Source organism: Panthera onca, chromosome B2 (assembly GCF_046562875.1).
Source record: "Panthera onca isolate mPanOnc1 chromosome B2, mPanOnc1 haplotype 2, whole genome shotgun sequence".
Taxonomy (NCBI): domain Eukaryota; kingdom Metazoa; phylum Chordata; class Mammalia; order Carnivora; family Felidae; genus Panthera; species Panthera onca.
In genome coordinates, this window is record NC_138343.1 from 94,505,698 (window position 1) to 94,523,052 (window position 17,355).

Genomic DNA, 17,355 nt, shown 5'->3' on the forward strand with positions numbered 1-17,355 from the left:
TTCCCTATGCTGGGTCACTTAGGAATGCAGGTCAAAAAAAGATGGGGAACTTCATGTAGGGCCACTTCACCTTGAGAGGTGAATTAAGATGGAAAACTCAAATGACTGGCCCCAAGTCAACAAGCAGCCAGAAGCCTCTTGATGGGAACTCTGGGGCTCCTGACACCAGACACCCACCTGTCCGTGCACACACACGTGGACAGCAGTCAGGGACCAGAGATGACCAGGTACCATTTTAGAGCTACTTTAAAAATTTTTATTATCCCAGGAATTGTGCACAACACAAATGAATGAATGTACACCAAGAATGCCAGCTTATTTAAACACTTATTAAAAATCCATTTCCTGAATTTAATGCTATTACACTTTAACACTTAAGAACTAAATCAAAGAAACAATAAGACGAGTTGTTACTATTTGAAAACTGCAGTGGTTTATGAAACAGAATTAGTCATCCAGAGTGGCTGGTGCGGAAACAGCCCTCCCACACGATACATTAAACACACACTGTCAGATAGATGAAAAATCGATTTAGCGATCCCAATACTTGCTGGAAAACTTGAAACTAAATGGTACTCCCACAGGGTACATCTGAAATGACTGATCAGGTATTAAAATGGTGGCTCTCTTTCTTCTCAACTCCTCTGTGCATGTATTTCATTAACAGATGAGAAAGGATACTCTGCACCCCCAGTGGCAAAGAGTAATAGTTTACACTCATTAACAGCAAGGCTGCTGATCCCTATGAATGTCACTGCAATTCTCATGCTTACAGACAAATTATTTTAAGGTACTATAATTGGAAGTATGATGAATATTGACAGAGAGAAGATACGTAACATGACCCAAGTATTGGCTTTCCTGGTTTAAGTCATACTTGGGTATTTATTAAAATACATCTTCATACATACAGTACTTCCAAACTACGCTCTGGGCATACATTCTAATGTACCAGATATACTGATTACTGTCCTTGCCTAGAGGAATGTAATCTTGAAGGCAAGGCTATTTTCAGATATATGTTAATTTTTGAATAGCTTCTTGATCCGTACTTGCTTCCCTTCCTCAAAACACACAAAAAAGTCCAAATCCTTGAAAAAAAAACCCCAAACAACCAAACAACTAACAAAAATGGCTGCAGACCGAGCATGTGCTGTTTGAGCACCTGCCTCACTCTGGTATCGCTGCAACCTGTACTGCAGTGAATGAGAAAGCACCTGGCAGCCAGGATTCCCACCTCTGACAGTTGCTGGGCCAGTGACCTTAGACAAATCACCAAAGTATTAGAATGCAAATTCCTTTGTGAAAGACAATAAGTAGGAAATGTACTCTAAGCTCCTGTTTATCTGGGGGTCCCTGGGTGGCTCCGTCAGTTAAGTGGGTTCATGAGTTCAAGCCCCTCACTGGGCTCTCTGTTGTCACTGCCCAGCCCACTCAGACCCTCCGTCTCCCTCTCTCTCTCTGCCCCTCCCCCAGTTGCGTGCACTCTCTCTCTCTCAAAAATAAACATTAAAAAAATAAATAAATAAATGCCTTTTATCTGGAAAAACTACTATATCAAATCCTCTAACAGCAGAATGAAACAAGTAGGCAACAGGGGCTGGCTACTACTGTTCAGAGAAATCATGCCAAATACCTGACTTCTATCCTTCGGTCCTGTGCCAAAGTGGCACCTGGGAGGAGACTGGGTTAAACTTGAAGGTACCAGTGCTTAATATATTTGATCAACACTTCCTTTTAACAGATCCATCTGGGTTACCCCAAGGTCAGCCTATGGCACATTCACATAATGTGAATTGCTATAATCTAATGATGTTTTGTGTCCTGTCTGATTTGGCTTGGTAAGCCCAAGGAAGGTTGGGTTTGGAGAAGTCATCTTGGAATCATAAACCAGAGAGGACTGGTTAGGTGATCTCTAGGAAATAAATTTCCACATTTCAGGGTGAAAGAGAATTGGGTTATAGAAGAAGTTCCCTGAGGCCAGGGGAGGTGTCTGGACTTGAGGAGATGGGTCTCCTGATGAAAGCAGTGGTTTAACAAAGCCATTCTAGTAACAGGAAGGAGGCGGGGATGATTAGCTCATATATCCCCAATGATCCAAAATAAATGTAAAGGGGTAAAAGAAATGGGAGGAGTTAAGAGGAAGGGATGACTCTGGGGGAAACTGTGAAAGAAAAATCCAAGGCTCTGAAACACTGGTGTGTACAGAGAGGGCAAAAGAACTTTGGAAAAGATGATCCATACTGACCCACCTGTGTAGGGTGGGTTTTAAAGTTATTAAAAGAAAAAAAAAAAACATAAATGTAAACTAAAACAAGTCTTGAAAATGTCTGCACTCCTTGGTATTTACACAGAGGAGCTGAGAAGTTATGTCCACACAAAAATCTGCACACGGATGTTTATAGCAGCTTTATTCATAACTGCTCAAACTTGGAAGGTGCCAAGATGTCCTTCAGAAGATGAATGTGTAAATAAACCTCAGTACATCCAGACAATGGAATATTATTCAGGGCTAAAAGAAATAAGCAATCAAGCCCATGAAAAGATACGGAGGAATCTTAAATGCAGAGTAGTAAGTGAAAGAAGCCAGTCTGGAAAGTCTGCATACTACTGTATGATTCCAACCATATGACAGTCTGGAAAAGACAAAACTGTGGAGACAGCAAAAAGATCAGTGGTTGCCAGGGGTTGGGGGAGGGGTGAAGAGGGGGAGGATTTTTAGGGCAGTGAAAATATTCTATAGGATACTATTATGATGGATACATGTCATTAGGCATTTGCCCAAACCCACAGAACGTACAACACCAAGAGTCAACCGTAATGAACACTATGGACTTTGGGTGATTACCATGTGTCAGTAGAAGTTCATCAACTGTGACAACTGTACCACTCTGGTGGGAGATGATGATGGGGGAGGCTGTGCATGTGGGGGCAGGAAGAATACAAGAAATCTCTGTACCTTCCCCTCAATTTTGCTGTGTACCTAAAACTGCTCTAAAAAATTAAATTTTTTTTGCCCTTCCCAAGGCTTCTCTGCTCATCCCGTTTCCTACCCCCATGCACCTCGGACTTGCTGTACTGGATTATTACAACGTGCAAGTCTGTCTGGAGCTAACCTTAGACAACCCTCTGAGGTTCCATGAATACAGAATTAATCAGCACAAACCACTAAGTGGTTTGAGCCAGAGGGAATAAGTGCATCGTGTTCCAAATTGCCCCGTATCCTCATTCTCTCCCAAGTTTGACTCAAGGTTCAAAAGTCCTAAGCAGCTTGGGCTCAAGACACACAGTCTTCACCATGAGCCTCCAGGAGAAACAAAGTCAGCTCGCGCACAGTGGCCAGATGCACCCATGTCCTAAACAGCTGGAGTCATAGTTAATTTTGGCCCCACGGCTTTACTTATAATTTAGTATCTCTGTTGTTTACCACAGTAGTAGATAGCTAATCTTCAGAGACCAGGGAAAGACAGCCTCTGAGCTGGTATGTATGTGCATGTATGTATGTATATGTGTGTGTGTGTGTGTGTGTGTGTGTGTGTGTGTGTGTACACACACACACACACACACGCCGATAATTGTTGCTTTCGAGAGATCCAGTTTACTGATCTGATGGGCTGTTTTTACTTTGGACCAGAAGGCCTAAGTCTGGAAGCCCTGTTCTCTCGTTTTAGGTATCAAATTGCATTAAGGGGAGAAAAGAGAAAGATGGAGGCAAAATGAGTAAGAAAAGATAAAGGGCAAGAACAAGGCATTACAATAACAAAGACTGTCGAGAAACTGCCCAGCGGTCCAGAACTATTCAACCTCTCAAACTTCACAGCCATAGTCGCAGCTAGTATTTCATTCCTTGGCACAGAACCCATCTTTTTACTGTAGGACAATGAGCCCTCTCTCCCCCAGGTAGTGATGAACTTGTTCCTGAAATAAATGGTCACATGGAGTCACCGAAGGAGGTTTACTGGCCTTTGGGAACTCTGGCTTTTATTAAGAATGGGTGAGTCACCCCTGCCCCATTCTCCTCATCGCCCTTTGTCCGTTTAAACTGTTTAAGCTATGAGATTTTCAAAGTAAAATTTCTGGAACCAGCGTAAATTGGGGAAATAAATCACAGAGCCTGCAGAACGGCAATCTGGAGGAAATGGATTTTTTTCTTGGTTCCTGTTCACTGGCAACCACTGTACCCTCCGGCCCCAGGGCAGGACAGACGTGATGCAGGATTCCCCGACACAGGGCTCCTGACCTGTCAGTTTGACTCCTGGCACTGGCCCTGGTTTCCACAGGGCTGTGGGCACTTTTCCTCACCCCCCTGGGTCCTCTGAAAGGCACATGGGACAGTAAAGCTTGCTAGGTGTTCCGGGTAGACCAGCAGATCTATTTATAGAAGAACATCACTCTTTTGGTTTTAATAACCCTGACAGCAAGCTGTCACGACGAGAAGACTCCTTGTGATTGCCTGCTCCGTGACTCTGAGGTGCGCACGTGTGTACACAAATGCACACACACACACACAGACACACACATACACACACACACACACACACAAGTACATGCACCTTCACTGTCATCTGGCTGAACCCCACGAGGAAGAACCACTTCAGCACCTGCCTAGCTTTCTCCCCTATGTCTGCTTACTTTGCCAGGGACCGAACCATTGCCGCAAAACCAGACAGGGCTGTGAAGGAGCTTGAAATACAAACAAGGAAAGTGCGGAAATTTTTTCAGCCAGATTGCTTTTAAGATAGGGTGTGCTCGGTCAGCAGCAAGCTGCCAACAGAGCCAGGCTCCTGGGACAAATCAGAGTATGTGTGTGGCTGCGGTTACAACAAAAACCGTGCAGCCAAGTGGAGAAGCACGGAAGACCAAAACAGCAAACTGAGCATGACCAACTGAAAAAAAGTTAAAAAGACAACTATGTTTACTTTGGGGAAAATCAACCCAGACCATGGAACGCAGTATCACAATTCATAAGCATTTTTTTTTTTCTTTTTGCCTTGAACCCAGTAACAAGTTTTTTTCCATATGATGTAAGACTATACCCTCAGAATTATATTTTAATTTGGTTTAACAACAACAAACATCACTCTCAGTCTGTTTTAGAAAACAAGTTTTTAATGTCAGACGGAACTATAGATTTTTATTTTACGTTTTTAAGTTAATCTGCACTGCGTGTGTCCTGATCCATATAGACCAAAGGTTGAATCTAAGGTTATACTTGTTCATACTAATTTTTTTAAATCAACCTAGGACAACAGTTGGTCCTGTCCCCAGAACACAGACTCAGGATATAAGATGAATGAGTTTGCTGTTTTAGGCACTCACATTTCCCTGTGTTCTAAGCATCTGTTTTACTGTTTTATTCTCATTATGTAATTCTGGCTATAATACAGCATATGTGATTTTCAATAACACAGCATTACATTTCCATTTCCCAAAAGAAACCCAAACATTAGTCTGATTTTTAAGCTGAATAACATTGGTGAAAAGACTCTCTCACCTGGAGATAAAAAGGAAGTAAACTGATAGAATATTTCGGTGTCCTTCTTCTGACCGCTGTACCCCACAACACTGCCGACCTCCAGTGGGAAGGTCTTGAGGAGAGCGCCCGTGGCCAGGTCGTGGAGCTGCAGAACGTTCCTCACATCATGGAGGTAGCATAACACCAAAAAGTTAGACCTCACACAAGCTACCCATTCTGAAAAGGGAAGAACAGATAAAAGCTTACTTAGCTTTGAAAGTAACGAGAAGCATAGTTATTTCATTGAACAATAGCTCTTGAGCTATTATCCATTGTGCTATGCAGCAATGCGACTGGCAAAGTGATCTTATAATTGACTTTAATTGTTCATCTAACTCCAGAATATTCCTTTAGTAAATGATTGTCACTGTCATGTCTGGAGGAAACAAAATATTCTATGAAAACTTCTGCGATACAAATAACCCAGGCCTACTTATTTTGTGTCCAATCTCATGGTAGGGGAGATATAAGGAAAACAACAAAAACCAAGTCATGATCCACGTCTGCTGGGAATGTTTATTTGACGAAAATATATTATGCTCTGCGTACGTGCCAGATACCCTGCAAGGCACTGGAGAAACAGGCAGGAAGATGATGTCACTTCTGCCCTTAAGACACAATCATATAAAAACATAAGTAGTAACCTGTAAGCAGAGGTAAGTGAGAAGTTGGCTGGGGACCCGAAACACAAGAGCCCTCAAGCGAGCACTGAACTGCATCTTGAGCACGGGGGTGTGAGACAGTGGGTGGCTAGGGTGGTGTCAGAGACAGGACAGCTCTCTGGGGGATGAGGCGGTGGGACGGCAGGCAACTCAAGATGACAGCCAGAGCTGGGAACAGAGAGAGAAGAGGAACACAAACAACCAGTAGGGAGGGAGGCAGACTGCTGAGGAGAACAAGCGACATCTTGTTTTCAAGAAGGAAACTTCCATTTGCAAGAAGAAAAAGGCTGCTTAGTGTGGGGTCGGCGAAAATGGTGGTGGTGGTCTGCCGAGGATCTGGTGAGCCAGATGGACAGGAGTTTAGTTCTGACTTGGCCGTTCCTGGGGAATTACTGTGTGGACTGCAGGGTGACAGAAATAAAGATGGTATCCAGGAAGGAAGCCGAACAATGGAGGTATATGGAAGGATGGAGGGGAGACGAGGAGGAACACTACTGCCATGAGCCTGTCCTATCACATCAAGCTGGGACAAAGTCTAGGGAGGGAAGAAGAGAAACGAAAGGCATTTCCCAAGAAGACTCATCAGGATATGGTAACTGTGGGGAGATGAACAGTAAGGCGGAGAATTGAGTCCTCCTCAGCTCCCAGGGCTGCAGCTTCAGTAATGGTGCCGTCAGTGACAGAGCAGGGACAGGAGGTGAGCTGGGTGATGGGGAAAGGAGAGAACGGGAGGGCAGGCGGACAGCACCACCCATCCTGGTGTGCACAAGATCAGCTTGAGGTGAGGACGGGTCCTCCCAGAGGGAGAGACGCTGGAGTAAATGGAAGCAAGGACAGGGTGGCAGGTAACCGCTCAGATGTGGAAAAGACAAGCCTTTCACGGTGTGCGGTGAGTTTCTTGACATTTACTACAACCTAAGAAACTAGCAGTTCATGCTTATAACGTTATTATCGATATGAATAAGACATCGGCCAGAGGGAACCCTTGAGGATCAGCCGGGACCTCAATGGTGCTGGGTTGTTTGGATTAGCACAGTAAGCATTTCTGCCAAGTGAGGACAGAAGAACTCTTATATCTAAAAGTAATTTGCTCATTATCCAATGCAATTTTTTTTTTAAAGTGCCTCAATCAAGCATTATATTTCAGGTGGCCTTAATGCTTTAAAGAAAGTACGGGGGTGGGGGGTGGGGGGGGTGGGGAACTGAAGTAAATTATTTCTGTCAAAGAATAATCACTCTATGTTAACTGCAAGCACATCAGAATTATAAAACAGAGACTGAATAAGAAAATGACAAGGTGATTTGCAGACTGTCATTAATAAAAGCTCTGACTTTATGACTCATCGCTAGTTTTTATTCTCAACAGGGCATTCTGAGCTAATGATATATAGCAAATTCAACAGCGCTTCTCTTTGAATTGATGAGTTCTAGTGAATATTGAAGGTTTCCCCTTTCTAGTCTAAAGAACTTATAACCTTTCAGAAGGAAGATTATAAAAATATATCACCCCCCACCAACCCCCACAAAATCCCCAAGCACTGATGGTACATCTCATTAGATCTACAAAGTGAAAGAGAATGTCACCTTAAGACATACTTAAAACCACTTCTTTGGGACTTTAAAAGGCAGAAAACTCACATGCCTTGGCAAATATTTCTATCTAGGATAGCTTTCTACATGAGGATCGTGAGTGCAACCTGACTTGCACCTGAAAAACGCCAAGGGCACCTTACATGAGGATTTATAACACTGAAGGCTCACCTGGACCCACCAAATATGAAGTCAATTCACGTGGGTACTTAGGAAGCACTCACTAAACACTGGCTTTTACTATCCTTGGACAGACATTCTGTCTCAATTTGGACAGAAGCCATCAGCCTACCAATGTCACTACAAACCAGATTCTTCATTTCAACAACCAAACCCCTATTCCTTGGCTCATGGATCCCTGAACCAAATATACATGAGGGTCAGAGGGAGAATGGAAGATTTTGAGGAGAAAGGTGGAGGAATTTCCTTGAGGAGAGCTCCTGCCATGCTCTAAGTCCCCCTCCCTATTAGAGCTTATTACCTTGTTAGCTGATGCCTAATCCAAACCTGAGAAGCTAAAGGGACTATGGCTGAACATCTAGAAAGCAAGGGGAGGGCCACCTAAGTAGTTCTGGGGAATGGCCCAGGATGTGCTGCTGCCTCAGAGTTGCAGATGTGGGTTTTGCAGCAAAGAGCAGGCATGGGGTCATCTTGGGTCCTATCCAACAGAGCTGCCCAGAGGGGTATGGAGACTCAGTACACAAGACGGTGGTGGGGTGCAGCCAGATGCCCAGGGGCTGAGGAGAATCTCAAGCAAACACCCAGAGCATTGCTTCTTCCAGAGCCAAGGGCCTAGCAGGAGGCCATCCCTGAGATGGTCAGTTGTAATCACCTGCCCACATTCCCCTTCTCCCCCTGAGCAAGGCCAGGTATAATGTGCTAAGCACAGAACGTACTGGCTTGAGCCAAGGGAGAAAGAGTCCCTTACTTTTCCAGGATACAAACCTGGACCTAACACTTGTGCTTTAATTCACTGGAAACACATTAAGAACTGCTTTATTGGCAACAGAACTGCTTTGCATATCTCAAAAGAAGTTATTTTCCTAATTTTATATCTTATACCTTCACATTTTGGGATGGCCCCAGATTTTGCCTAGTCAATCCATTAACACAAGTTCACCTCCAATGAGTAAACTCTTCATTGGCTTGAAGGTACAGGGACTCTCCTTTTGTGTAAAAACCTGTAGCAAAATTAGTGAGCCTTATTCTAATCAAACTAGCTTTCAGGCAATGAATAATTTATAAAGCAGCATATCATTTTTCGAAACACAGAGAAAAAGAATAAAAGGGAACTTAAGGGCACTCTGAAACAATTGATAAAGAAGGGAGGGTCTCAGGAGGCTAATGTAGCTCACTGCACACAGCAGCAACTGCAATGGATTCCAATTAAATATGACAATAGTCTATTCTTCTTTAAATTTTTATTCATTTTTGAGACAGAGAGAGAGAGAGACAGACAGACAGACAGAGAGAGCATGAGCAAGGGAGGGGCAGAGAGAGAGGGAGACACAGAATCCGAAGCAGGCTCCAGGCCGTAAGCTGTCAGCACAGAGCCCGCCACAGGGCCTGAACCCATGGACCATGAGATTGTGACCTGACCCGATGTCAGACGCCTAACTGAGTCACCCAGGCACACCCCGTCTATTCTCTCTTCTAATAACAGGACTGTAAATCCACTCTGAGATCTACAACAGGTATAATACAAACAGCCAAAGGTTATTCAAAAGCTAAAAGCTAAGAATTCTAAACAGTTTAAAAAATTAAATATTAATGATTATTATCAAACAATAATTACACAGAGACGACTGATATTTAAAAAGACTACCTTTGAAAGCCTGGATTCAGGGGCACCTGGGTTGCCTGGTCGTTAAGCGTCTGACTCTTGATTTCGGCTCAGGGCATGATCTCAAGGTTAGTGGGATTGAACCCCTGCTATCAGTGCAGAGCCTGCTTTGGGATTCTCTCTCCCCCTCTCTCTCTCTCTCTCTGCTCCTCCCCTGCTCATGCACATGTGCACGCGCTCTCTCAAAATAAATTAAAAAAAAAAGGAAAGCCTGGATTCATACCCCCACAATTTTTACGAAGGCCCTGCATGACATTGTACTAGCCACAAAGATGTTGTCTAGTAAATACTTGGGTTACGCTACTTAGACACTTCATTCTCGAAGACTGAAGGCTGAAAGTTCTTTGCCTTCTAACAGGTCACCAAAGAATGAGAGATGTAACAACGTGTTCACCTTCTCACCAAAACCCAAAGCGCACAGTGTTCAAGTAGTATGCAATCTTACCTAAGACATCTTTCTCGTGCTCAGGCACAAGCACTTTCCACTTAGACTCCTCAGGATCCGTGAAGTCGATGTTGATCAGGCGATAGTTGGGCGAATGGCGATTTGTCTTGAAGGTGAACAGCGTCCCCTCATTGGTCACATAGTCATATTCTCCTTCAAAGTTGTCGATCAGTTTCACCCACTTCAGGATTCCTGGTGAGAGAGCAAGCATCCCTGTCACCTCTCCTATGTTTAAAATGGTGTGGTTTACATGTGGCGAAGGGAGGGCAGGTTTTCTCTGTCCACAGAACGTAAAGCAGACAAAATATCTGAAAAGATCTAAGCCTTGAGAAACAGCAAAGACAAGTGCAGGTAAATTGTAAGGTTTTAAAAATATGAGGAAAATATTTTTCATGAAAAACCTGAAAGAGACTAAAGGACTTCTCTCAGCCCCCTGCCCCAGGTAATCTGATAAATCCTCTTCTACCCGAATATCTCAAAGCCAAGCACTTCTTTCTACCCGGACCGCCACTACACCATCCCACATCTTCGTCATTCGCCTCGATGTCTACGGTCTATGGCGGCGGCTCCCAACCAGGACGATTTCACACACCAGACACACACTCCCGCACACTCATACCTAGACATCGCCCTCCACACACACACACTCAAACCCAGGTACAAATACAAACACAGACACCCCCCCCCCCCCGCACACACACACACATCCACACCTTAAATGCCATTTATAAAAATAAAAAATATAAATAAATAAAAAACACTGGGAAGACATCTGTTTCACAATGTATCAGATGTAGATATTCAGAGAGTACATTTTAAAAGTTTTATAAACAAAAGAGCTCGATGATTTCTAAACTACTGAAAGACACTGCCAGATCTTAGCTATTCTCTAATTAATCTCCTACCTTAAATTTCTCAGTGGAATTGCTATATTAATTTGGTAGTTCATTTTTATCCTTGAATCTTTCAAGGTGATTTTACATTGTCTCCTTCATCTCCATAGCATAATATCTTTATGTGATTTTTGGTCGAATTAAATTTATCAAGAAAAATATACTCCCATGGAGGAAAGAGATTTTTTTTTTTTTTTTTTTTTTTTTTTTTTTTGGTCAGACATAACTGAATTAAAACCCCAGCTCCATTATTTAGTTGTGTGACCTGAGCAATCTCTTTATTCTCTACTAAGCTTTATTTTCTCAACTGTAAACTAGGATGAGTAAGTAAATTAAAAAATTAGCGTAAAGTGATTACTAATACCTACCCCACAACAAAAACTCAACAAATATTTAAAAATGAATAACCAGGGGCACCTGGGTGGCTCAGTCGGTTGAGCGTCCGACTTCAGCTCAGGTCATGATCTCACGGTTGGTGGGTTCGAGCCCCATGTCGGGCTCTGTGCTGACAGCTCTGAGCCTGGAGCCTGCTTCGGATTCTGTGTCTCCCTCTTTCTCTGCCCCTCCCCCGCTCACATTCTGTCTCTCACTCTGTCTCTCAAAAATAAATAAAAATTTAAAAATTTGTAAAAAAAAAAAAAAAAAATGAATGACCAGAATTAAAACTAATAATAAGATAAGCAAGCTAAATAAAATCTATAGCTTTCTAATATGCCAGCAATACCAGTCAGAAAATATGGGGTGAGGAGGGCCCTCTTGTACAATAGAAGCAAAATTAATACTTAGGAATGCACTTAACATGAAATGTGAAATCTATATGAAGAAAGCTCTAAAATCTTCCTAAGAAATCCTAAAACAACAACAACAAAACCCTGAAGAACTAGAAATACATACCATACCTCTAGATGGGAAGACTCAATATTTCAAAGGTGCAAATAATCCCAGAGGAAATCTATAAATTTAACATAATTCCAATCAAAATTCAAATGAGATTTTTAGGGAATTTGACAATATCATCCTAAGGTTCATTTGAAAGAACATACACATTAAAACAGTCATTTTTCAAAATAGAGTGAGGGGGAACTTTTTGCACCATGATGCTCTTAACAAGCCTCTCCCCCACCAAAGGTAACCATCATGCTGAATTTTACATTATTTACTTTATTTTTCTTCATTCTTTTCCTGCTCCAATATGTATCCATAAACACTACAGTCTAATTTTATCTTATCCTTGAATTTAATGTATGGTGAAGTCATACAATATGTATTCTTTTGTGTCTGATTTCTTTCACATGACATGTTTGTGAGATTTTTTCCATCCTGTGGTTATTGTGAGTGACTTCTGGCTAAATCCCATTGTGCTCGAAAAACACACTGTATGATTTTTAATCTTTTGAAATTTGCTAAGAAAAACTTTTAGGGTCTAATTATTTTTCCTTTAAGGATTTTTAAATGTTCCTGTGACTGAAAAGAATGTATATTTTGCAGATTTTGGGTGTGATATGCCAAATATGTCTATTAAGTCATATGTTAATCACATTGTTCAAATCCATGTATTTACTGATTTGGGGAGCCATTTTTTTCTATCAGGCAGAGAAGAGGTCTTAAAATGTTCCTCTATGATTATAGATTAGATTTGTTTATTTTTACTTGTATTTCTGTTAATTTCTGCCCTCTGTAGTTTGAAAGCATGCTGTTCAATACATACTAAATTAGAATTACTATATTTAAATAAAACTCACTTGAGCTTTTTATGGTTATGAAGTTTTAACTTTAGCAATGCTTTTTACTTTTTATTTTTAAAGTCTACTTCGATGTTAAGACAACTATGTGATTTTCATAGTAACATCTTGGGCAAGTTGTCCTCTGCAGAATGACTGGTCCCAATTATGTCGTTTATCATTTCTGAAAAGATTTTTTCTTTTTCATCTCTCTTAACCACTCATGCGTTCCACTGCTTGGTGGGAAGTAAAATTTCTTTACATCCATATTCTATTTCATTAATTCTCTCTTCAGCTGTGTCTAATTTCTTCAACCTAATAACTGAATTTTTTAACATTAATAATCATATTTTTTACAGAAATTCTACTTGGTCTTCTTCCACTCTGTTGGGTTATTCTTTACAGGATGTTGTTTCTTGCTTATGCTTCCAAGTTTCTTGTTTATTTTTTGTAAAAGTAGCATCACATCGTTTACTTTTTAAAGTGTATTTAAATTTAAAATGTATTTACGTTAGGATGTGATAATTCCACTCGGTGCTTCTGTTGCTCTATTTCTCATGCTGGTGAGTTTCTTTGTCTGATTTGTGATTTCTCTGTGTGTGTGTGTGTGTGTGTGTGCGTGTGTGTGTATGTGTGAGTTTTGACTGTGAAATGATTTCCCTTGAAACAATATCTATGGGAATTCTTGGAGGCCTGAGTTAAAGTAGCATTCTTCCAGAATGCTACCATATTTGGCTTCCGTTTGCCTGCTGAGAGGCAACCAATCTGGGAGCGCTTTAAATTAAATTCTTAGCCTGAGGATTTTTGGACCTCAGAGGGGACAATCAAGATAACCTGTACCCATGTCAGCCTTTCTCATGTTTTAGGAGAATTCACATCCTGCCTCTCCCTCTCCTTCCCTAGTGCTAACGTAAAGATAGGTGGGTTTTCTTCCCATACCCTCCCTTTCCCCCACCTCTTGCTCCCAGCTCCACCACTGGTAGTTTATTTCTTAATCACCATTACATTGAGGATATCTCTCGTTAGATTCTCCAATATGGAGAACCAGAGGACTTTATCTTCTATCCCCCTTGCCCTGGGTGGCCATCAGATGGAAACTTAACCTGCAAAGCCCAGGAACATTCTGGAACAATCCAGGATTCCTGCATTCATTTTGTCTTTGGTCTCTATGGTTTCTCTTTTTTTGTGCCAACTTTGCAATATATTTAAAAAGATATTTTATAAGCTTTTTACAGCATTTCAGTTGTTTTAATTGGGAGGTTACTCAGAATATATAATTTGCTGAACCTTCAAAGAGAAATCCTTACAATTAATTTTTATAAAGGTTATGCTGTGAATTTAAGTTTCAATTTTCTTTTCAGTAACAAACTGCTAACCTCAAACACAGGTGACTGCTCAAAGATAATTTCATTTTAATTTACATAAAACAATGCTTTAAAAGGGGAAAAACCCAAAAACTATTCCTTAGAAGACTAAGTAAATAAGTAAAAAATTAGCTGGCAATGCAAGAACTGCAGGTAATCAGAAAGGTACATTTGTTTATACTAAGAATGATGAATCACAATTTTCTGGACTATGACATTTGTAGACACAGAATCTTGGTTCAGAAAAATGTCAGATTCCTTAAATGTCCCCCTGACAATAAAACATTTCCTGATGTGCAACCTTTACTTCTCAAAGTAACCATCTTATGGTTTCTGCCTGAAAAGGTCTTGCAGGCATTATAGTGATATTTATTACGACCCTAGCCACCCACCCCCAACACAAAAAGTCACTGAAATATCTACTAAAGGCAATACACAGAAATTTCCTTCAGTACCTCTGTATAATCAGGTGAGCCTCAAGATGTGGCACACTCGTTTTAAATAATCAAGCCCCAGGGAACACCAAAACAACAAAGTTTGTGGTCATTATCTACCATCAAATCCTGGAGTATTAACCTGAGTCATAAATAAATACTACAAGTCATAAATTCATTTGAATTTAGGTATGTGGCTGGATTTATACAAATGGGATTCAAAGTACTGGCCCCCATGGGGCTGCATGTTTAAAATGATGTTCACGGAATCTTTTTGCTCTCCTGAAAACCTTGCTCCTTAGGGATTTGGCACAAAATAATTCAAGAGAAATGGTATTTCAGTTGAACAATGGGGCTCACTCAGTTTTGCTATTCGCAAGTTAGAACGCTATTGATTGAAATGGAAAATAGAAAAATTACTCTTAAAAAAGAAACATGGCTTAACTCCCAAACCGTCTCACTTTTACCATCCTTTCCTGAGGTTCTTTTTTTTGTAAGTGGCATTATTCACTCTGACGCCAACAGAATTCAATTCCCAAACTTCTCCCTGTGTAAGTTAAAATAACTTTTTATAGACCTGATTCTTGGTGGGAGAATGATTTGTTTGCTGAGGGAAGGTTAGCTTAAAATAAGTCATCTTATGCTTTCCCTAGAGCAGACTCATTACTTTTTATTGCTTCCTTTTAAAATCAATGGTATTAACTTTGTTTCATAGAAAATGTTTTGTAAGCTCTCTAGCAACAGGAGCTGAAAGTGCTTTTATACTTTATGAAACACTATACAATAACAATAAACAAATGCAAAGTGAAGTCATGCTCTGAAACTTGGAGGGCAGAACGCTGTTGTTCTCCTTGGCCTGACACCTTCCTTCCATCCCAGCTGCCTCACAGTGACAGTCAGAACACGGGCTTGGGAGTGTCAACTGACCTGAGTCTGAATCTTTGCGTGGCATCAGGGAAGTGAACTGGCCTCACCATCCCCAGTTTCCTGGAGATAACAACATGTGCTCCTTAGAGGTTGTTGAGAAGACTAAATGAATTATCTACAGTTGTAGCTCAGAATCTGGCACGCAGAAAATGTTAAATAGTCAATACTTACTACTATTCCAAATAATCCCAACATTCTTCAAATGGCAAAAATAAGCTAAATGTGGCTTCTGAACAGCATGACTTGTTAATAGTGAACTTTTAAAATCTAATTTCCATCTGTCATAGCACGTAGCTATTTTCCTAGAATAAGCCTTTAGAATCACTAATTTTAAAATTAGAAAAAAATACTACTTTTGTCATTATTACTTATATTTTTATATTTATTTATATTTTACTTCAAAATTAATGTTTTGCTTATTTTTATGCTATCTTTTGATGTTCCAATTCTTTTTGCTTTTTTTACATTCCCACTCTGAAACACATACTAGTTTTTAATAACTCCCTGCCTTTCACAGAAGCCCTCCTCACCTGTTGGGCTGGCTCTTAACACTCAGCTGAGTTTGCTAAACTTTGGACAACTTGTTTGTTTCAAGTTTCCCAAATGTTTATTTCCCCCTTTCCACACCACCCCCAAAAGATGCCCAAGCCCCGTAAAGCATGAAACATGAGTCAGCGTTGTCTCAGCTACCGAGAAACAAGAGGTCATGTGCCCTGCATTAGCTAGAGACAGCTGAAGGAACAACTTCAGTGTCCAAAAACACCGAGCTTCCTTGGTATGCGTAGCATGTACTGTAGATTAATTTTTTATGCAGAAGAGAGCCATTTTTCATTAATGACACGGAAGCACTAAAACAAAGACAGGCTGAGTGCTGAAAACTTCATCAGTCTAAAAGGATCGAATTTTCAGCAAAAAAGGAAAAAGCAGAGAGACAGGTTAGTGAAAGTCTGGATGAAGTAAAGATAAGCTGGTATTTCCTGACAAAAATCAGTCATGTCAGCACCATCTGTCGTTTCTGCCAAATGCTCCATAAATGCTGAGATAGGAGCAAAGACAACTTCAGGCCCGTCCTAAGATGGCTACGTTGGTGTGCTAAGTGTGTTACGTTACTAACACGGACTTTAGACATTGATAGTGCTTTTCACCTAATAATGCTTCCTAAGGGTTCTATTTCAAAACTTCTAACACAAGTTTAAATGCATTCAGAATAGGGCCAAATGGTCAGCATCTCTTTTGTTGCTGTTCACCTTAACAATAGGAAATTAGGATCTGAACTTTCACAGAAAAGTGAAAGAACCAAAGAGAGAGGGAACAAAAGAAAGAAAACAGAGGGGAAAGGGAGGGCGTTTAGAGTCTTCAGACCGCAGAGATGTCCCAACTGTGAGCCTGCGCATGTGTGCTAGGTCACAGCACTGCTGATAAGCCCCGAAACTGTGCACTGGCGACCTCACAGAGACCATCCAGCAGGAATGACGGCACAGAGTGGGGCACCTGATACATGCTACACGCGTGCTTTGTAACTAAATATGTAACACTTACCCAATCCCACAGTTTAGACTGAGACTTACATATATTTGTTGACAGTGTGAGACAACAGAAGCAACCAAATTTTAAAATAGTGGTCTCAGACTTTTCCAGTAAAAACATTTAGAAATATAAGTTAAATATTTATACTGAACACCCAGATAAAGATGCATAAAAGTATCTTGAAAACCATCATTTATATTTTTAATGTATAAATGAAATTTTAATAAAAGTTTTTTAAGTCCACATATTTGAAAAAAGAGCAAATCTAAGGCCTGATAACTATAATATAGAAAATCTGTAAAAATTTATTCTGAATTTAGTTGATATGAAGTAACTTTATATATATGTTGACTCCTGAACAACGTGGGAGTTAGGGATACCAACAACCCACTGCAGTCAAAAATCCACATATAATTTTTGACTCCCCTGAAATT

General features: G+C 40.8%; 1 protein-coding gene across 1 annotated transcript in view; it reads right to left on the reverse strand.

The window, feature by feature from the left end:
* PREP (prolyl endopeptidase) overlaps window positions 1-17,355 on the reverse strand; it is a 120,275-nt gene that overhangs the window by 44,157 nt on the left and 58,763 nt on the right. The window contains exons 8-9 of the mRNA XM_078447174.1: window positions 10,056-10,247; window positions 5,495-5,692 (exon numbers count right to left, since the gene is read on the reverse strand). Coding sequence (XP_078303300.1) covers window positions 5,495-5,692; window positions 10,056-10,247 — 390 coding nt within the window. The remainder of the gene's footprint in view (window positions 1-5,494; window positions 5,693-10,055; window positions 10,248-17,355) is intronic.